The sequence below is a fragment of the Helianthus annuus genome, chromosome 16, assembly GCF_002127325.2.
Source record: "Helianthus annuus cultivar XRQ/B chromosome 16, HanXRQr2.0-SUNRISE, whole genome shotgun sequence".
Lineage (NCBI taxonomy): Eukaryota > Viridiplantae > Streptophyta > Magnoliopsida > Asterales > Asteraceae > Helianthus > Helianthus annuus.
The window spans coordinates 171,090,717-171,113,292 of NC_035448.2; the positions used below are offsets into that span (position 1 = coordinate 171,090,717).

General features: G+C 34.2%; 1 protein-coding gene across 4 annotated transcripts; it reads right to left on the reverse strand.

Moving 5' to 3' along the window:
* Window positions 1–1,794: 1,794 nt before the first annotated feature.
* Window positions 1,795–6,557, reverse strand: LOC110917038 (CAAX prenyl protease 1 homolog). Of its 4 annotated transcripts, none has more exons than XM_022161654.1 (14): window positions 6,319–6,555; window positions 5,421–5,568; window positions 5,232–5,319; window positions 5,038–5,133; window positions 4,901–4,966; window positions 4,718–4,816; window positions 4,513–4,626; window positions 4,300–4,410; window positions 3,955–4,017; window positions 3,584–3,676; window positions 3,286–3,399; window positions 2,903–2,974; window positions 2,729–2,794; window positions 1,795–2,158 (listed from the first exon to the last, which is right to left on the reverse strand). In XM_022161654.1, the coding sequence occupies exons 1-14, from the start codon at window positions 6,347–6,349 to the stop codon at window positions 2,042–2,044; spliced, it is 1,278 nt and encodes a 425-aa protein (XP_022017346.1). In that variant the 5' UTR covers window positions 6,350–6,555; the 3' UTR covers window positions 1,795–2,041. The 4 variants fall into 4 exon arrangements, with proteins under 4 accessions (XP_022017346.1, XP_022017347.1, XP_022017349.1 ...); XM_022161655.2 differs by having other exon boundaries at window positions 5,235–5,319; window positions 6,319–6,554; XM_022161657.2 differs by lacking the exon at window positions 2,903–2,974 and having other exon boundaries at window positions 6,319–6,557.
* Between the last annotated feature and the right edge of the window lie 16,019 nt (window positions 6,558–22,576).

Here is a 22,576-nt window from a genome sequence, read left to right on the forward strand (position 1 = left end):
CAGTACCGGTATTTTAGTTAATTTACCGGTAAATACTGGTACCGTATCGGTTATATTCGGTACCGGTACCTATTTTCCCTGTTTTACGATACCGGTATCAGTTCGGTACCTTGCTCATATATGAAAACCTGAACAAAATACTCAAACCGACTCAGAAGTCAAACTTAATCTTATACATTATTTAGATTCATAGCATATTATAGAGTTTTGTACATTTGATGTTTTATCATTGTTCTTGGAGTAGAGTATTTTTATTCAAATTAAGATCATATTACTATATAATTTTTTTTAACGGTGTAGTGATTTTCATTCCCACTTTACCAGTTTATTAATCCACCACCACTTCACAATTCACAAACAACTTTGAAAGATAATAATTGTCTAAACCAAATTTGTTCCACTTTTCAAACACTTTGGAGTAGTTTTTTTTTCTTATCGAGATGTATAGTATTTGTATATTATTCGACCTTTGGTTCTAAATAAGTGTTACATGCTCATACTCCCCCGTTAAATATGCTATCGTTAACTCGCTTACAATCGAACAACTATATTACAATCCGTCAACCTTTTTAACTCATTTAGATAAATACAGTTATACAAGTTGTTTTTAGAGTGACCCAAGTTTATCATATATACCTCTGGAAAGTAGAAATCAACTAACATATCATATTTAACTATTTCATGAAAAACAATTAAAATTTGACCATTTGATTCTTATACTTATCAAAACATAAGAATTTTACAATTTTGGCATGTAAATGAACACGACACGAATGGGGGCATGTTTATGTTCGTTCATTTAACTGTAATCGAGCACGAACATGAAAATTTAATCAGACGAGCTTTTCTGTTCATGTTTGTTCGTTAAGATGATGAACGTGTTCGTGTTTGTTTGTTAAAAATCTGAATGGACACAAGTGAACGTAGATGAACATAAACGAGCGTAAAAGAACAAACATAAACAAACACAAATGAATATAATGAACAACCTTAGACGAACAAGACTAATACATTAAATATCCAATAATGCTGATGGTTAACAAACACGTCTAAATTAGTGGTTTTATACATGCTTCATCCAAACGAACAACAAGTCTATATAAATTGAACTTTTGTATTATTAATATATAAACAAACATAAAAGAACGAAGATGGCATGGATTTTTATTTGTACAGGGGCGGATCTACTTCAATGTAAGGGGGAGCGCCCGCTACCGCTTGGCGCTCCGGCGGTAGTGTAAAATTAGTGTAAATTTTGGAAAAATTTGACGTTTTTTCGATTTCGTTACCGGTGTCTTAAATTCTTTTAAAATTACTACTATTGGTTGCATAAAATATCACTTGAATTTACTTACTTTCTTTCCACATGGATTTCTAAAATTTCAAAAACCAATATGAAACTTATTACGATCAAAAAATTATTTAACTTTTCAAAATCTATGTTTTTATTTAATAACCATTGAGGTTGGTGGCCCAGAGAAAAAACCTCTTAAAACACCTAGGTTTGAAAGTTTTGGATTCAAGTCTCACGAGAATAAAAATTTCAAAATTATATGCATTGTATAAGAAATTTAAAAAAAAAAACTAGAAAATAAGTCGATAAGAAGGAAAAATAACTTGTTTTCAATGAAATGAGTATATTTTATAATTTGAGAAAAATATTGTTGAGATGTAAATATGAAGATTTCATTATATATCAAACTTAAAGATTAGAGGGAAGTAACTGTAGAATAATCATATTTTCAATTGTGTTCAATGACATGAGTAAACATGACATTTCAGTCAATTTACAGGTATTTAAAATTGGGTTTGGTATATATGATATTTCAAAAGTTTTAAGGGGTATATGTGAAATTCACAGGTTCTCTAAATGTGTACAATATACATGATATTTCTTACCCTGTACAACTTCCTCAAAAGCATTTTCCAGGTCCTAATTCTCATCCAAAACTGAAATATATGGCTTTTCAAAGGGTAAAAAGGTAATATCTATGGTAGCTAAATCACTAGTCTGAATGTTTGTGTATCATCCATCATGTTGTTAATCTGCCTTGTTATGAGGTTCATCTAAAGCAGCTAACCTTTCAAGCAGAGTAGGGTGAGAATAGTGATAAACAGAGTACCAGGGATCTGTGTTCATTTCTGACAAGTTTCCTACCTACAAAATAACAAATTTATCAAAAAAAAAAAAAAAAAAAAAAAAAACACATAAAAATAACTGAATCTAATGAAAGCCCGCTAACGATATGCTCCAACTAAACTAAACACATGTTTTGTAGTAGTCTACAAACGTGAACCTGACCCACAGGTCGGTATTCAACAGTCAACACGACTAGATGTAGAGGTGGCAAAATGGATGGGTCAGTTCAGTTCAGGTGGGTAATGGGTCAAAGACTCAAAACAGGTTGGACTGGGACACTGGGTTGCGATGACCTGTAACCCGTCTACGTCTGTTTTTTATAATAAATTCCGCAAAATAATGTGTTAATAACGATAACAAAAACCAAAATTTATATCCTTAAATAACTGATTTAAGAGGTTGTATGCATTACGGGCAACTTTGTACTTGTTAAAGCACACCATGCTCCCTTTTTAGCTTGTTATTTTCTCTTCCTCCAGAAGTCGATGAACTGTTTTTTTTTTCTTTAGTTCGAACATCAGCTAGGAAGGTTCTACACTAACTTGGTATTATAGATACCTTAAAGACCAAATAGGAAGAAGAAGATACCTGCATTTTAACTAGTGCATCTCGAAGTGGTTTAGCATAACCGAGCTTCTTTGCAAAAGCATCAGCCTACATATATAAATATAAAAAACGTATAATACTCAGACAACCATACCAGGGTACAAGAAAATAAACATAATTTGGATGTCAAATACTGATATCTAATTAGAACCATACCTGAAACTCAAAAGCATGTGTTACGAGGTTGAGGTCAAAGCTTACAAGATGTTGGACAGGTATTATAGTGTACTGCAATTGAAATATTATAAATATAAAAAATAACAAAAGAAAAGAATAACAAGTATGTAATTAAAAAAGGTGCAAGCATGCAACATTATTCGAGGAATTGGCGATCCTTTAATATTAAAAAATGGAGACTAGAATCAAATAAACAGCTATTTCATGCTACATTGATGACAGAAGTCAAAATAACCGTTCACGTACCCACAGTATTTTGGGTCAACAACTCAGGATACATCAAGTAGATGTACACAGCCCAAATACAGACTTAAATCACACATGTTGATTCATACTGTTATAAATAAAAGTGTATGGTGTACCTGAAATAATATGAACTCAATGAGTACTGGTTGAGTATCGAATCCAAAACTCGTGAATAGATCATTTGAGTTCTTTACAAGTGTATAACCTCCAAACAGCAAAAGTATAAGTATCTACAAAGTACGAAAGTGGTCAAAGTCAAAAGCATATTTCCTCAACGTTAACCATAAGATCTAACTTCCAGTGAGATGAAACAAAACCCATTTGGACTCTACCAGCCTGTGTAAAGATTACATAAAAGATGTATAATATATTATAAAATATTATACCCAACAGGATTAAAAGATTGTAGCACACCTGAACACCAACGGAGGAGTATATTTTGTGATTCAGTTTCCAGTGACCGAGTTCATGAGCAATCACAGCAACAATTTCCTCCTCATTTGTGCACTGCATATATCATACCATGTTAACCAAAAAAATAACGAATTTATGACAAAGTATTTAAAGCAGAAAGTATAGATGGATCTGAAGTTTATGCAACAACATACACGGATACACTATCATACAAAGACAAGTTTGTAGCAGAAACATAGAAAAAACAAATTAACCAAATACAAAAAATTTTTTGTCCCAGTGTTGTTACTAGTGCGGTATTTGTTAGCTCCTATGACTTTTCCATAAACCAAATTTTATCAAATAAATAACAAAGTACATAAGAAACTTACCTGCTGAATCAAAGTATCGAAAAGAGCAATACATTTGTTTTTAGAGAACCCAAACAAGTATGCCTGTAAGGCAACAAAAAAGGTTATGTCAATGCAATCCAACAGATATAACAAATATCTTTTCATGCTATTTCATGATAGCTTGATAATATATTCTAGAGGTGACCTTTGTTAAAAGAATTGCAATTATGGCCCAAATATAGAAATAAACAAAACAAAGGATAACTTTTGAAGCATACAATCTCGATATTATTATCATTCTTCAAAGCTAAATGTTAATTAGGAAAAAAAAATTAGGAGTCAAGAATATTTATTGCAAATTTGTAATAAATAAAAAATTCTCACATTGCTATGTGTTGACCATGTAGAGCCATCAACAACAAACAACTTCTTCGAAGGGAAATTTTGAGAGGAAGCAAGGGTCTCGATTTTTGTCCTAAGCTCACCTTGCGGTAGCTATTTTTGGTAACATGACAAATAAAATTTCTCAGAAACTGAATATATTCAAACAAGCAATTAGAAGATTAAAGTTAAAATACTTCACACTAAAATACTTACAGGTGTGAGTTTGTTATAAAGGGGTGGTACTAAAACTGGGTAAATTGTCATCATGAAAAGAGACAAAACAAATATAAACCCCCAAAGGTAGATAGCCAAATACGGACCGCTTTTCTGCAATGAAAAGAAAACACGGTTGCTGTAATACAAAAAAAAAATGAATATTTGTGGAAATTTGGTAACAACGTATTTTTAATAACGAAACCTGTACTATTAGAATGATGGCAGCTACAATGGGCGGTCCTAGTACTATAGCCACGGTCATGCCCTTAAGCATGTCTCTAATGAACAGCCAAAATGTTTGCTGCAACCATAAATATCATTTAATCGTTTATCACCAACGTAGTATCTAACTATAAAAAATAACGAGAGTAATGTTCTATGTAACCTTGTTGAAACCATGTCGCTCCTCAATTACAAAAGTCGAGTAGAGAGAAAAAGGCAAGTTTGTTATCTACACAAAGTTACACTAGTTACAGATGTGAAGAATCCATAATATTGGAATTTGAAAAAAAAAATGTATACCTGAGACCAATACATAACACAAGCTAGGAATGCAAGTGTCTGGTATATTTCATTTTCTGCATCAAGGCCAGTGGATTCCACAATATCACCTGATTTCTGAGCCCAATTAAAAGATATGATTAAAAATTGTTAAGAAACTACGAATCTATCCAAGCATAAAGAATTATAGAGATTAAAGAACTGATTAAACTAACCACCTTCCAAAGCCTAGGCAGAACACCAAAGAGCAAAGTAGCAGAATCTATTATTATTGTTACAAACTGCTTCACGAAGCGCAAGTTACTGGGAAAGGAACAAAAATAAATTCAGCAGTCTGCAGTTTGAGCAAAAATGACAATAGAATTCAATGACATGCTGCAGAAGAATAATGAAATTTGAAATACCTTTTATCGATATTGTAAGCTCGATATTTTTCAAATGTCTCCTGGCTAATGACCCCGACCAGAGTTTTAGGAAGTGTTCGCAGCTTGAGAGCAGCATGTTGTCTCAGATGCAGATATGTCTCAAAGATGTACATCAATATCTCTAACCCTAAATATTATTATTAATAGTAAATTACCATCACTTCATCCATGGATAATTAGCAACAATATAAAAGATAAACACATTTTAAGAATAAGTTCAAAATAGCACACTAGTAAACTAACAATTGAACTGAATTTTGAAGTTAATTCACACCTAATCATTTACATAACAACGGTTCTAACTTCTACAAATACGCTTAACCGTACTAAATCGTCCTACCAGATGACAAACTAGTTCCGCCATGATTACAGACATAAAAACCCTAGAAATTACGGAGTATTTAAACACTAGAAGCAAAAATTACATCAATAAAAGATGGCATGCTGTCTCAAATCCAGATATTTCTCAAAGATGTACAACATTATCATGTATCCTGAAAATTAACAGTAATTGTCATCATCATCACTTCATCCATGGATAGTTAGCAACATTGATAGAAACATTCATAAATTAAATAAAACATTCGTAATATTAAGAATAAGTTAAAAAATAACACAATAACTATTAATTGCACTTAAATCTGAAGTTAATCTAACCTAATCATTCACAAGAACAATACTTCTACGAATACACTTAACCATTCTAATGATTATAAACAAAAACCCTAGCAATTATCACTACATGTATCGAAAACTAATAGAATCAATATGAAAACTAAGGTAGCGGTAAGAACAGTAATCTGAAACCCTAATAATGAAACGAGAACACGTAATTGCTAAAAAAAACAACAAAATAATGAAAGAAGTAAACAGATACCGACTACAGCTTCCATGAAGGGAAACGCCATGAGTGTACGGAAGAAGGTTGGAGGATATGAACAGAAGTTGTTGAAGTGAATTGAGTTAACAGAAGTTATCGAGTAGAAGAATTAGGGCAGAATGTGATGTGATCTTATTGAACAACAACAACAAGAAGAAGAGATGAGAAATCACAGAGAAACAGATTCTGTTAGAAGTGTGCTGACGTGGCGCCAAACACAGAGTCTTTCTTTCAAGTTTCAGTTAAGTTTGTAATTTCTTGACCGTTCGCCTCTTTTAATTTCTTCTTGGGCTCTTCTATCGTTCTGGGCTACCGCCTGTCTCCTTGGGCCCAATATGTTGGATCCCGTCATAACAATACGCCCAATATGATGTCTTAGGTATGGATAGGGTACACATTTTAACTCTAAAACCCATAACTAAAATCGGTTTTTTATACGCGATAGAATACCTGGACCCGGTTAAAAGGACGAGGGGTAGAATGAGGTTGGTTTTGTTTTTTTCTTTCATCCCGTGTTTTTTAAGATTTTAAAAGTTTATAAGATTATTTTTAAAAATACTAATAAATACATATAAATTGCTTTTAGTTAAAGTCCAACTGCTTACATGACAATAATGTAAGAATTGTTTTTGCTTTTTTAGTTGGCTTACACTTAGTCTTGTAAGTAGTTTACCAATCCATCACCTCACAAACATCTTCAAAAAAAATGTTATCTGAGCCAAATTTGTTCCACTTTTTAAACGCTTTCATTCAATCTTTGGTTCTAAATAATGTTATATGCTCATGCTCACTGGTTACTTATGGTACCATTAACCTGCTTACAACCGGACAAATAGATTACAAATCGTCAACCCTTTTAACTTATTTATATAAATGGGTTAAACGGGCTGTGTTCGGGTTGACTCGGGTTTTTTGTCTATTCATGTTAGGAGGGTTGAAATCGTTGACAGTTATAAATATGGGTCATTTTCGAGTTCCATAAATGAACTCGCCAACCCGCAAACCATTGGCAAATCTTGAACTTAAAATTAGGGGAGGTTCTCAAAATCCAATATTTTACACTAAAAAAAACCGTTGGCAACTTAGATGGTAGTGTGCCATTTGTAGATAAAATTCATTTTAAATCCATAAAACTTGAAGACATCGGAGTTTAAAATTCATCATGAGCCCGGAAGAAAAGATGTTGAGAGAACCTCCGGTGTTCTCTAAGAGTGATGGAGGATTGGACATAATACTACATAATATGATTGTAGAGAATAAATGACAAAGAAAGAAGCACCAACTTAAACAGGAAGCCACACTAATATTTCGATTTTAACTTGAAAAGGTTCAAAGGTTAGTTGATAATGAAGCTTATCAAGCGATTTTCTGAAATATATGTGGTATATTGAAGACAAAAAATATTTATGCTTTGTAATAGTCTTAGCTTTTGTCATTTTATTATGGTTTTTTGTTTCTATATGTAATTGGTTAATTTTCAGAAATGTGAAACTTTTATATCTGTTACTAGTATTTTCACCAGTCGCGCGTTGCGGCGGCGTCGAAATTTAAAGTAACTCGAATTTATTCACTCGTCTCTGAACAAAATTTACGTCACAACCATGGTTGTAAAAGTCCCGACTAGGCTCCGAGTACTCCCCGAGTACTCGCTACAAGGTAGGCTGCCGAGGCCCGAGTATTGTTTGCCTAGGCCAATTACTCCCCGAGTAATCTCCGCCTAGGCCGAGTACTTCCCGAGTACTCTCAAATCCGACTAGGGAGCGCCTAACGACTTTTGCAACCATAATACAGACCAACTAAAAATGCACATAAAACTAAGCATGAAAACACATTATATTTGACCTGGCTCAAAAAAATTACGTCGAACATAAATCAACTTAGATTTGTACCTAAACATACTTAAAAAACATGCACGTAAAAATAGTATTTTTAACTTAAAAATTAAAATATGGTACCACGTGTTGCAAAAACGTTAAAACGTAAAGTAACTCGAATTTATACTGCTTACTTGTATCCCTACAAAATTTATATCAAAACGTAGACCAACCGAAATTGAACATAAAAATAAGCACATAAAACTCGAGAGGATTAAAATAACATTTTATAGAGTTTTTATAATGTCGATGGGGTGCAAGTGTCGATGCTGAAAGTGGAGTTACATAAACGGAAAATAAAACATTGTATATAAAAATAAGCAAATCACTAAGGGACATTTTATGCGACAATAAAAAGACCAGTCATGGCGATATATTCAAAAGGTATGGAAAAATTATTGGTTTAGTTCGTTACAACATCGACACTAACCTACTCGGTAAATATGGAATTTAGAAAAACATTACGCTGAGTTAAAACAAAAAGAAAAAACGACAAAAGGAAAACATTATTTAAGTTGAAATGCAAAATATATCATTACCAAAGTTGATGGACTGTATGATAAATTTATTAAATATCGGAGGGTGTAAATGAAAAATATATCCTAAAAAAGAAGAAAAAAATTCTTAAGCTGATCAAAATTTTAAATTAGGATTCTTTAGATAAACGTGATTTTATAAATTTTGAATATAAAAAACAAAAATATAAAACTTAAGAAAAAAAATTGGATTGTAGGAGGTATTGTCATGTGACATTAATTGGAGTTCTTTATTAGAATTTAGATTAGATTAGCTTGTAATTTTATCATAAAACATATTTTTAAATATGTTTATTATTTTAAATAATACAAAGGTATAGAAAAAGTTTAGTATAAAAACAATTTAAAATAAAGAGTAAATTGCATGGATGGTACGGTGGTTTTCGCAGATTGTGGATTGATTTCATTCATAAGGTGTAAAAAATACACAAATGGTCTCCAACTATGTGGTTTGCTTTCATCCACGGTCCAAAAAGCTATTAAGGTTAGTAAACAAAATTACATCGTCTATTTTCATGATAATGCTGTGACCAAGTTATTTTGTGGGTAAAATTTACGTGTTCTCCATTTCTTTCAAGTTCATATCTAGATTTGATTTGAGAAATATCTTGCTAGGTTTGGTTTATGTATATAGTTACTCCTTAAACGTAAAATAATCATTTGATTATGTTATGATAATGTTGTGAACAAGTTATTTTTTGGGTAAAATTTACATGTTCTCTATTTCTTTCAAGTCCATATCTAGATTTGATTTGAGAAGAATCTTGCTAGGTTTGGTTTATGTGTATAGTTTCTCCTTAAACGTGAAATTAATCATTCATTATGCTTTTTTATCGTCATGCTTTGATTTAGATATGTTAAACGTCTTAAAGAAAAAAAAAAAGATTCAAAACCATTTAAACAATAGACATATTCATTAAAAACCGAAATTCTTTGGTTTTGGTTCAGTTTTATGCAAAAAGCAATTGATGATCACCATATGCTTATTGACTTTTATGTTGTGTAAGAGTTAAATGTCATTTTACTGATTGTGGTTTGGGCCATTTTGACAGTTTAGGCCAAAGGTTTCATTTTTCGTATGTGGGTCCAAAAAGGTTTTACCGTTGCCATTTTAGTCCACTATGTTAACTTCATCTATTATTTATGGAGTAAATTGCCATTTTAGTCCCTAAGTTTTGTCCAAATTTGTCAGTTTAGTCCAAATAGTTTTTTTGTGCATCTGGGTCCCTGACTTTTACATTTTGTTGCCATTTTGATCACTTTGCCTAACTCTATCAAAAAACTCCATCTTTAACCAGGGGTATTTTGGGGATTTTCATTTTAAATGTTTTTAATTGCCATTTTGATCCAATTCACAAAATCAAAAAAATTCCAAAAAATCAAAAAAATTCCCAAAAATAATAAAAATTCTAAAAAATCATAAAAATTCTAAAAAATCCAAAAAATTCTAAAAAATCCAAAAAATCCATTTTGGCGCGAACCGTTTCGACCCGTACCGTTTCGAAGCTGAACCGTTTCGACGCGAACCGTTTCGACCCGTACCGTTTCAAGCCGAACCGTTTCGACCCGTACCGTTTCGAACCGAACCGTGCCGTATCGAACCGAACCGTTTCGAGCTGAACCGTTTCGACGCGAACCGTTTCGACCCGTACCGTTTCAAGCCGAACTGTTTCAAGCCGAACCGTTTCGACCCGTACCGTTTCGAACCGAACCGTGCCGTATCGAACCGAACCGTTTCGAGCTGAACCGTTTCGAACCCGAACCGTTTCGAGCTGAACCGTTTCGACGCGAACCGTTTCGAAGCCGAACCGTTTCGACCCGTACCGTTTCAAACTGAACTGTGCCGTATCGAACCGAGCCGTTTCGAACCGAACCGTTTCGACCCGAACCATTTCAAGCCGAACCGTTTCGAACCGAACCGTGCCGTATCAAACCGAGCCGTTTCGAACCGAACCGTGTCGTATCGAACCGTGCCGTTTCGACCCGTACCGTTTCGACCCGTACGGGTCGAAACGGTTCGGTTCGAAACGGTACGGGTCGAAAGGGCACGGTTCGGTTCGAAACCGTACGGGTCGAAACGGTTCGGTTCGAAACCGTACGGGTCGAAACGACACAGTTCGGTTCGAAACGGTACGGGTCGAAACGGTTCGGCTTCGAAACGGTACGGCTCGAAACGGTTCGGGTTTGAAACGGTTCAGCTCGAAACGGTTCGGTTCGATACGGCACGGTTCGGGTCGAAACGGTACTGGTCGAAACGGTTCGCGTCGAAACGGTTCAGCTCGAAACGGTTCGGGTTCGAAACGGTTCAGCCCGAAACGGTTCGGTTCGATACGGCACGGTTCGGTTCGAAACGGTACGGGTCGAAACGGTTCGGCTTGAAACGGTTCGGCTTCGAAACGGTACGGATCAAAACGGTTCGCGTCGAAACGGTTCAACTTCGAAACGGTACGGGTCGAAACGGTTCGCGCCAAAACGGATTTTTTGGATTTTTTAGAATTTTTTGGATTTTTTAGAATTTTTATGATTTTTTAGAATTTTTATTATTTTTTGGAATTTTTTTGATTTTTTGGAATTTTTTTGATTTTTTGGAATTGGATCAAAATAGCAATTAAAAACATTTAAAATGAAAATCTCCAAAATACCCCTGGTTAAAGATGGAGTTTTTGGATGGAGTTAGGCAAAGTGATCAAAATGGCAACAAAATGTAAAGTCAGGGACCCAGATGCATAAAAAAAACTATTTGGACTAAACTGGCAAATTTGGACAAAACCCAGGGACTAAAATGGCAATTTACTCATTATTTATGTTAACGAGAAGAGCAATTTGGTGATTTTATAAGGCCCAATTGCCCTTTTTAGTTACAGAATTACATATAAAATGACCGAATTGCCCTTCTTTTTAATAGAAAAATGTATGAATTTAACCTAGTGGACTAAAATGGCAACGATGAAACCTTTTTAAACTCACAAACGAAAAATAAAGCTTTTGAACTAAACTGCCAAAATAGCCCAAACCACATGGACTAAAATGGCATTTAACTCATTTAAAAATGTTAGAAACTGGGCAACAATAGAGATTCAATACTAGAAGGGAGAGTAAAAGGAAACGAATCTCAGCAACTTTATAGTCAAAGAATTAAATAGATATGAAGTTTTAGTCTTTACCAAAATAATCACCCATCATATCCTTTAACCTGCACGCAACATTAGCTTCGACGGTGAAAAGTGCCAACTAAGCCGCTTGAGCCTACTCTTATGGTGAAATTATCAGATGGTAAAAGACATAAAAGTACCATCCTTCTAAATGAGTGACATAATCATAATTTTTCTCGTATTCATTATTTTTGCATATGTGATCACTAATGAGCATTTTATATGTAATACCGGTGCTATATCGAACCGATACTCATCGAACAAAATCGGTATCGGTACTATTTTAAGGTTTTGGACTTTTGGGTATTGGAATCGGTAATACCAGTTAGAATACCTAATGTAGCCTATGGAACATGTTGCGATTTTTTGTTAACATCTTAGAAAGATCGATAGTCATGATATCTCTTTCCAACCATTTGATCCCAATCACATAGGATTCCAATATCATGGTATTCTAATCGATCCCGATCTCATCGGCATTCCAATCAATCCAAAAGCATTTCAAGTGGGTCATTGTGCCTATAACTGATTCATCATACTTTCCATTGGTGATATAAATCCGATCGATAGTAAACTTTCACCCATTTTCAACATCGGTAAAATTCGATACGGTACCGGTATGATACCGAGCTCTTCATATGTAATGCGTTAAGTTAAGTATATATGGTGTATGTTTAGCGTCCGTCACCCATGAAATTATTATGTACACATGCCGTATAGATTTACTTAATTCAGTTTACGTACCCACGTTTATTAATAATAAGTAGTGAGATTACCTACGCTACGCGGTAAACATCCGGTCGACATTGGTTTTGTGTCGTTCTGGTACGATACTGACACACGATATATTAACCAAACCGGAAAACCCAATAAAAGATCATGATATACCTATGACTAAAACGACCCAAAAAATGAAAACGGGTACTAGTTTTAATATTATTGATAGCAACAGTCAATGCCGATATATGTAAATACATTAATAATTTTAGTCTATAAACTATCTATATATATTTAAAAATTTAGTTATATGAACTTTTTTACAACCTTCATTATAAGCCTCTTAAATACATTTTTTAAGGTTCATTAATTTAGTTATATCAACTTTTTTACAACCTTCATTTTTTTAGGTTCATTAATGATACTATATTTAGGTTAGCCATACAACTCTAAAATATGTATTTAAATCAAATTAAAAGAATTAAACTTTTTATAAATCATGTGGTGTCCAAAGCCATATAAATGAACAATCACATTCATAATTAATAGTGTACAAGTGGTAGGTTATAAAACATTTCCCAAAGATACTTGCATAAATTAAGTAATTACAATTTATAGTGCTTATGGTACAACATTTAATTACCTTAGTCATGGGGGCATAATTGTCCTTCTCATTATCGTCCTTAAGGGCCATAAGTCCAAGTAATTCAAATAATTCACATAATAGTAGTTCATTGATAATTCAATTAATAAAGGATGATTTATCTAATCCAAATAATAAAGACAGTGACATCAACCATCGTAACCGAACCTTCAAACAATACTTCATTATCCAAATAATAAAGACAGTGACATCAATCATCTTCTTCATCGTAACCGAACCATTTCATCTTTTAAACATCTTCCAATAAATCGAATCATATAACATTAATGGTAACCGATACTTAATGGGTTGATTAATGGCTTCAGCTGATAAATCGGTGTAAAATGCCACTCCGTAACAAACATGGGAACCTTTTCACACTCATACCCGCTCACGAGTTCGCTTCTTGACTCGCATGTGTTTCATCAGAATTAATCGGACTTCGGAAGTTACGACTGAATTCAAACAGTCCATTCTCTTTTCTAAAGCAGGTACCATTTTTTTCCCTTAGATCGTTCCATGTTCAATTTTTAGTGCTTTTGATTTATACGATATTATAAAGCATTTCATAAGGATGACGGTAAAATTTAAGTAATTGCAAGTTTTTATGCTTATAGTACAATACTAAATGAGGTTAATTTTTGGGTAAAATGGTCATTTAACGTGAATACTATTTTAATTTTTTACAATTTATTATAAATTTAAGTTAACACAGATGAGTTAATTAAAATAATGGAATTAAAAGAGTTAATTGAATTAAGACGCCAGAGAATCACACATTTGAACTTCATTCCTCTTTATCTTCCCCCATGGTTTACGAAGCCAATTAAACCAAAATTGATTACAATCATCCTACATATAAAAACCAATTCAAGAAACTCTAACTACAAGCTAGGATACCAAAAGTCGCTTTAAAATTAATTAAATTGCATTGTTTTATTGTGCCTCTTTGAATATCACTGTCATTTAATATCATTCATTAGGATATGATTAATTTGTAGACAGTTGAACGGTCTTTGGTTATGCTATAAGATTGCCGGCTTTGTTATGTTTGTAGGTTCATAGTTTCCTTTCCTCCTCTATTGCCATGGCCAGCCCCCTTAGTTTGCAAACGTCCGACGGACGGTGGTACAAGCAGTCATATGTTCCTTAGTGAACTCCGTGAAGGGAGCACCGAACCTATCATGATAATGGTTTGTAGAAAATAGGACGTGACACGTGTTAACGGCAAGTACATGAGCACCGACTATATTGTCACTGACATAAAGGTAGTTTTTTACGCTCTGCTATTCCACATTCTTGCGCTTTTCTACTTTTGATTCCGAAACAAAAATCTACGCCTTTATTTACGCAGGGAGGTGTGATGCATTGCACCGCAAGGAATAACATTGCCCACTATTTCTTTGACAAACTCAAAGAGGGCGGTGTATATTTGGTCAACGGTTTCGCCGTGTAATTGTGCATATTTATTTTTGGATAACCGTCTACATAAATATTTCGTGCTTTTCCTTCGCAGGCTTGCTTATGCAGATTCGGATTCAGAAGAAACAGTTGACAGTGACCCACATGAAAGGTATACCGTCTGCACTTAGTGTTAGTAATGAAAACCCGTACTACTTTTCGATGCATATATACGTAAACATATTATACCATTTTTAATAGTTTTCTTTAAGTTATTTCACTGCAGTCAGTTGGCTGGTGATGGGATTGGGGATGACGGTGGCATGCGTTAGCTAAAGTTTGGTCTATGTGTTATCCAATAAGATAGGAAGGCGTGCGAGAGTTTATGCGTTTTTCCTTTTTCTATTTCATGTTTTTGGCCGGCAAGTTTTGCCAAGGAAACAACTTATGGTCCATGGTTTAATAAAGTTTAAGCACGCCCCTTTGTAGGCGTATTGTCTTACATGTTATGCACCGGCCATGTCAGACGTCTTACCACGAACAAACAATAACTATTATGCATGCCGTGCATCGCACGGGCTTTCTCCCTAGTTATAGTAAAGATTTATAGTTATTTAGTATTTGAGAACCTCGTAAGTACTTGATTAACCATTTTAAGGATGAAATATTCTACATTATTTTTCAAAATATATATGTATATTTATTATACAAATTCTTATAATTAAATTCGCTGGTTTCAAATAATAACGATTAATTAAATACAAAAAAAGATAATTTTCAAAAAAGGAAGTTCATTTTTTTTAGGCAAATTGGATTTAAATAATCCTAACTCACTGTTATTTGCCAATAATAATCCCAACTCGTTTAATCACCAATAAAAATCCGAACTATTCACTTTTGTTTGTAAAATACTCCCAATTAAAAAAACACTAACTAGGTTAAAAAATTTGCTGATGTGGCCCTTTTAGCTAATGTGTCATATGACGTGGCAGTTGATGTGGCATTTTTCGATGACGTGGCAGCTGATGTGGCAGTCTATGTGGCATTTTTCGATGACATGGCAGCTGATGTGGCAGTCTACGTGGCATTTTTCGATTACGTGGCAACTGATGTGGCAGGTGACGTGGCAAGCCACATCAGCAATTTTTTAACCTAGTTAGTGTTTTTTTAACTGGGAGTATTTTACAAACAAAAGTGAATAGTTCGGATTATTATTGGTGATTAAATGAGTTAGGATTATTATTGGCCAATAACAGTGAATTGGAATTATTTAAATCCAATTTGTCTTTTTTTTAAACCATGTTAGGGTAAAAAGGGCACCCCTAGCTTAACTCATAAGTACCCGCACCATTTCTGTCAACTTCAACCAAATTCAACCAAAAGAGAAGTGACACCTTTCTAGTTGAATCATTAGCCTAGCATTTTATTTATTAAAATTAAGTTAAAAAAATCAATAAAATAAGAAAACATGTTCATTAGTTAAAAAAAGGCAATTACAACAATTAAAAAAAACATAGATAAACTTGAAATAAAATATTTAAATACCCCTAAAAGGTGCAAGACCAACATCAATTTTTCGCTATTTCACGTTTACATTATATTATGTTAGGTTATACGGAGTGGGCGGTAAAGCCGGTTTATGACGCGGTAACACCGACGCTGATGGGTTTTGTCGCTTGGTGAAGGTTTGGAAGCGGTAACAGGTTGCCGATCGGGGAGAGGGAGGGAATGAGACAGAGGGGGGGGGTGTGGTGGGGTCCATGTCATCTCAACCAATCACATATTTTTCTTTTTTTTTTTTAAATAGTTTACCAATTCATGAAGTGTCTAACCATTGACAACACTTTTGAGCATAGTTTAAACACTTTTCATTGAATGGCATCACACACTCTCATTAGTTGATTTTAAAGTTTACCACTTTCAAATGTCTAACCACACCCTACACCCTTAGACTATATAACAATTTGAGTAAGTTCTTAGGAACAGTCCCGGTTTTCGCCACCTACATTTGTCGGTCATCATCTTTTTTCTTGACAGTCTTGTGTTTTAACAATTTGCTAAAAATTACGACTTTGCCATTTGTTACATCAGAAATTACAATTGTAATGCTACAATGACAAGGTCGATTGCCACCAAGTTGCAAACGGTAAATCAGAAATTACAATGGTAATGCTACAATGACAAGGTCGATCACCACCAAGTTGCAAACGGTAAATTGCAAATGGTAAAACAAAGAGGAGCTCCGGTGGTCGTAAACCTAGTCTCCATATGCATCATCAACTGTCGATTTATCAAGAAACAAAGGTTAAATCAAAAAGAGGTGATCGGATATCATGTTGGAACCCTAAATCTGTCACTGCATGTTCCCGGAACCAGCCTTATCACCGGTGACTGGAATGCAACCAGATCTGAAGACGGGTTGGAAGACTGATTTTGGGTCTCCGACCCCGTACGGAATTGTCGACCCTCTTTCTCTCTCCAGGTCTCCAACGTGTTATATGCAATTGCAATTTGCAAAGAAAGAAAAATGAGTTGTAAACGAAATGTTGCCTTTTCTTCTGTCGCAACCATCGCCGCCAGAGGTCATGACTTACGACTACTATGGCCGAAGACGATTGATCTGAAAAGAATAATAAAACTGTAGAAAAGGTAAATAGAATTCTGGAGAGAGGTGAATGTGTTCATTGAAAAGAAAAGAATCAAGATGATAAACAGAGAGAGAGAGAGAGAGAGAGAGAGAGAGAGAGAGAGAGAGAGAGAGAGAGAGAGAGAGAGAGAGAGAGAGAGAGACTAGCGAGGAGGGAAAGTGGCTGACAAAATCAAGTGCCACGTAAACAATCAGCTACAATAATTTTTTTTTTGAATGGCTAACATTGCACACCATGGGGATTGAACCCGTGACCTCTTCTATCCTAAGCTTTATCTAAACTCACCAACACCACTGAGCTATTCCGAAGTGGATAGCTACAATAATTCTTTTGAAGTTTTATCAGTTTTTCTTTTTACCTTATCTATTTTTCTTTTCCATAAGACCATGTGTAGTGGTTAAGAAATATAATGCCCCCACCATGGGGCATTATCCGACACGTGGCAATCCAGCCAGCATGGGCCGTTATTGCAAAATTGGCGTAGTGGGAATAATGCCCCTTTCAATCCTTAAAAAAAAAACAAAAAAACAAAGTGATTTCTCATTGGTTGGTCAACACAAGTCAAAGCTCCAACAATTGCAAAATGGCGTTTTAATAATCACGCCACATTCATTTTTTTTTGAAAAATAACGCCTGGTAACGCCCTGTGTAATGGCGGCTGGGGCGTTATAAGACGTTTTTTTTTGAAAAATTTTTAAAAATCACGCCCCACTACGGGTGGTCTAATAGTTTTTATTTTAATACATTTCTTGGACCTGGCTAAATTTCTATTTAATACATTTCTTGAAGATTTAACTATACTTAACATATGATATGACAGGTAAGTAAAAAAAGGTAAAATCCTTAACAAGAACATAATAGGGTAAAGCTTTATGCCAAAAAGGCCTAATACGAAGATGCAAGTTATATTGCAGTTTAATAAAAACTAGAAAATTGACCAACTTTAAAGACAAATCAACAACTTTTTAAACAAAAAAAGTGTTAACATGCATCTTATATTCCAAGACGCTATCATGTGTTCTTAAATGACTTAGATTGTCTTAATATATTTTTAAAACAGTATGGTAAAAATTTCAAACAATACTACAGCTTTTTACGTATAATTGATAATATATGCTTTTAGCATCACTCTTATTTTTCATTTGGGGTTAAGGTGGTGACAGTTTGTATTCCGTATGAAACATTTGTGTTTCGATTCGAATCAAATCCATGCTAACTTAGGTACCGGTATCGGTATTATCGGAACTCACCAATATTACTTTTATGGTTTCGCTCGGTGTAAAAACATGTCGATATTGTATTGGGCATATCACGGCTATGTAATTTAGGTTTTCCCATTTTGTTGCTACATCGAATGTCAGTACTATACCGGTACCGTAATGAACTAAACCAAACTGATACAAACCAAGATCCAGCCGCAAAGCGCGAGAGAATCCAACTAGTTATAGTAAAATTGACAAGTGCGGTTCAAGTATATGAAACTAACTAGTTTTATACCCGTCCGGTGGACGGGCCGGACGGGCATTTTAATGTCACAATGACAGAAGTCTTTTTTCCGTTTTATTTAAAACAAAACATCTGTTTTAATCTTTGCATCCACATCTTCATCAGATCATAGCTCTTTCTCTTGGCCCCTCCCAACCTCACTGCAACTTTCACTACTAAATCTTTTACCCAATCTCATACCGTGCCTTCAACAAAAGTCGTAGACCACTCCGTATTTAGGGGTAGGTTAGTATGTTGTTAAAAAAAGTGCATAAAATCGGATAACTCATAACTCAATTCTATTCAGAAAAATCGTTATTTAAATATCGTAAACTTTGCGATCATAATTGACATGCTAAATATTTGCGACAATTTTGAGATTTTTGGACAAAAGTAACAAAACTATATATTCCTCAACATTGGTTTTGTGTTTGACAATTGTACGATGAAGAATAAAAGCAACAGGAGTACTGTAGTAGTCCAACGGAAAGATGCCACGCGGAAGAATTGAGTGTTGTAGCGTCGTGAGCATAACAAAAGAATCTTTTAGATGGATCACTGCATATACAAAAAAAAAACTATATTAGCGGATACAGCCCTAAATAAATCATTTAGAAAAATAAAAAACCTCTATAAGATGAATCAAACTTATTTCACTTCATTTTTTCGAATATATATCCAACAATGCCGCAAAGGCTGCAAAGCATGTGTTGCACCAAGAACAGAAAAGAAAGAAAGGCATAAGTTATTGCCATCTGTTCATCTTTCAGCACTGAATTGAAACTAACAAAAACATGAAAAAATGGAACACTTTCTATGTAAGAGTACACTTTGTATGAAACAGGTACATGTTAGATATATATTATGTCTTGATAACATAGCAAAGCGAGTTTGTAAGTAATTCCAATAATTCAAATTGATTAGTGTCTTTAAATTAGTCATTGACTACTAAAACATAAAAAAAAAATAAAAAAAAAAGTGGCAACACAATGCCAAGAAACAATGATGTAAGCTAAATAACAACTATAATATGTTAAAGTTTCATGAAACACACATGGTCTCTATGAAGTATATTGTTTTGACTTACATTTTGATCTCCTAGGCCTTAGTCTCAAATGATATTCATCTGCTACACGTGCATCAGCCGATTTGGTAGGAATTTTGGCATCAAAATATCCACCTCGTGTGTAGACATAACTGGCTGCATTTATCAGAAGACATTAGAAAGAAGAAAACAATAACTAATACAGATAATGTGTCAAATAGAAGCACAACTCTTTAAGCTAAAAGAAAATAATAATAAATAAAAAACGAATGTTAACAATAAAACAATAATTAACTTATCAATAACTTGGTAACTAATTGACAGCGTACTTAAAAGGTTTACCGAAATCTTTTTTTTTTTTTTTGTGAACTACAAACTATTTTATTCATCAAACAACATAAAATAGAGACAACGGGGCCAACCAGAAGCTGGAAGTCCCAAAGAAAAAAAAAACAACATTACACAACAATATCACGAACATTAAAGTCTCGCCATCTCGACCACTCCACATTTGCCATATGGGATCTATTCTTTAAGCCACGAGAACAATTTTTCTTTGATTTATCAACCACTTCGTTGCAGCTCAGATTTAACTGGCGAATGAACACAAACAAAATATTTAAACCATGCGTACTATATTTTACTAACATAAAAAATTGCTACATGAGAGTTCTAAAAAAGAAGTGATCTAACTTAAAAGTAATGAATTTAAACCAAATTGATTGGACCGGGTTGAAAATTGAGCCAATTAGAATGGGTTAATCATGGAGTTAGTAACATTGCTCAATGGATGAATCGGTATTAGATTGCGTGGTAATAGTTTGTAAACTCTTAAAGACTTTCACTAGGTGGTTAATGTTCGAAATATTTTGTGGATTGTATTGTGAGAGATGATAAGCAAAGTGAATAACATTATAGAGCGGGTTTACCAAATTGTAGATGTCAAACTATGTCAACTATCGTGGCAAACTAATTCTCTATGCTCATGGAATTTTTATAGAATCTGGTTACCCAGCAACCTTTCCCCATCTCCACTTTGGCACCTATCCCTTCAGCTACACCATCCCGAAAATTTGCAACTGAAAAAAGATCTCCACTGCCTTCAACTCTTCTAATACCCAGCGAGACAACATCCGTGATACCCAACTTCAAGATGACCTTCTCAACCAACATAATTCTTTCCAGAAGCCAGCAATATTCTTGTTTAAAGGCACCACATCTGACCCGTCTTGACTACCATGAATAGCCCTCAAAACCTCAGCCCACAAGTGATTCGGTTGGTTCTTAAACCTCCACTCCGACAAAGATGGTGGCTGATTGTGTTGCCCCTACAACTCGGGAAAAGGTTTCTCACATGCCTGCAGAGTAAATGAATAATTGAATATTCAAATTAATTTCTTTAGGACAAAAACACATCATTTCTATTCATGTTTGTGTGAGAGGTAGGAAAATTAGAACACATACCATAATTTTTACAAAAATTAATTGTCTACATTCAGGATGTAAGCAAATCAATCACCACATTCTGTGAAAAGTTAAAAATTTATAGATTACCATGTATCCATAAAACTCAATTGTTTAGAAATTCATAGATTACCATGATTTTTTTTTTAAATAACCCTAAACCTATGCCCAATTTTGATAATATAGACCGAGATACGAACCTGTAAACGATCTCGCAAAAGAAAGGTGTAGACTTTAATGTCCTCCAGTGCCTTGAACAATCTCTTGAAGAGATTCAAATCACAATGGATGACTAATCCGCCGGTTATCCGCAATCTGAACTCGTCCTCCGCTTTGTTGAGCAACAACACAAACATTGGCGTTGTCTATATGAAAGCACACAACTACCACCACTTAATGTCCATTACCATCTGCAATTTGAAAAAAAAAAAACAGAATAATATAATCAGTCAAAACACAACTACCACCACGTTAAAAAATTTCATCAACTCTGCCAATGCGGAGCAATTTAACACCTTTAATTTTGTTCTTCAGAATTGAATCTTCGCCGATACCATAATCCTGCAAAATCAAACATCCAATGCATTAAGAGAAACTAATGAAATTTGACTTAAGGAAGGTAGTGGTGACAATTTTGACCTGTTTACCTAATATGGGTCGATTTAGGTTATATTTATCTCCAACTTAAAATTATTAAAGATTAAAGAACTTCATATTTAATACATTAAATATTTACAAAATTCGATAAAAAGGACAAAAATGTGTTATTGGTTCACTGACACAGCCCGAATTATAGAAATTATACTTGTGTTGACCCAAAGCCTATTTTGACATGTTACCCAACCCACCCATCTTGCCACTTTTATACAAAATATGGGTAAGATAAACAATACAATAACCAAGAGGTAGGATCGTCCGGGTTGTTTGTGAAGTGTCTTTTGCTACCAAGACTCCCATGAGTTCCCAATTATTTCAAGAAATTATCGTTTGAATTCTTGAATTGCCTCTTCTTTACACCTCTCTTCCAACTTGATTCCTTTAATCCACAAATAACAATGACAGATGGATCAAGAAAGCAACTCCTTTACAACATAAACATTAAGTGATCAATCTACCGAATTTCCAAAATGTCAAGCGGCAAACAATATACAATGAAATATCCATCATTAGGTGCAAGAGTAGCGCCTCAGACTTTAACAAAGCCCTTGATGACTGAATGTTAAATTTCCTTCTTAAGATTAGAAAATACAAATACTAATATAGAAAATTTCACCCGTTAGTCACAACAAT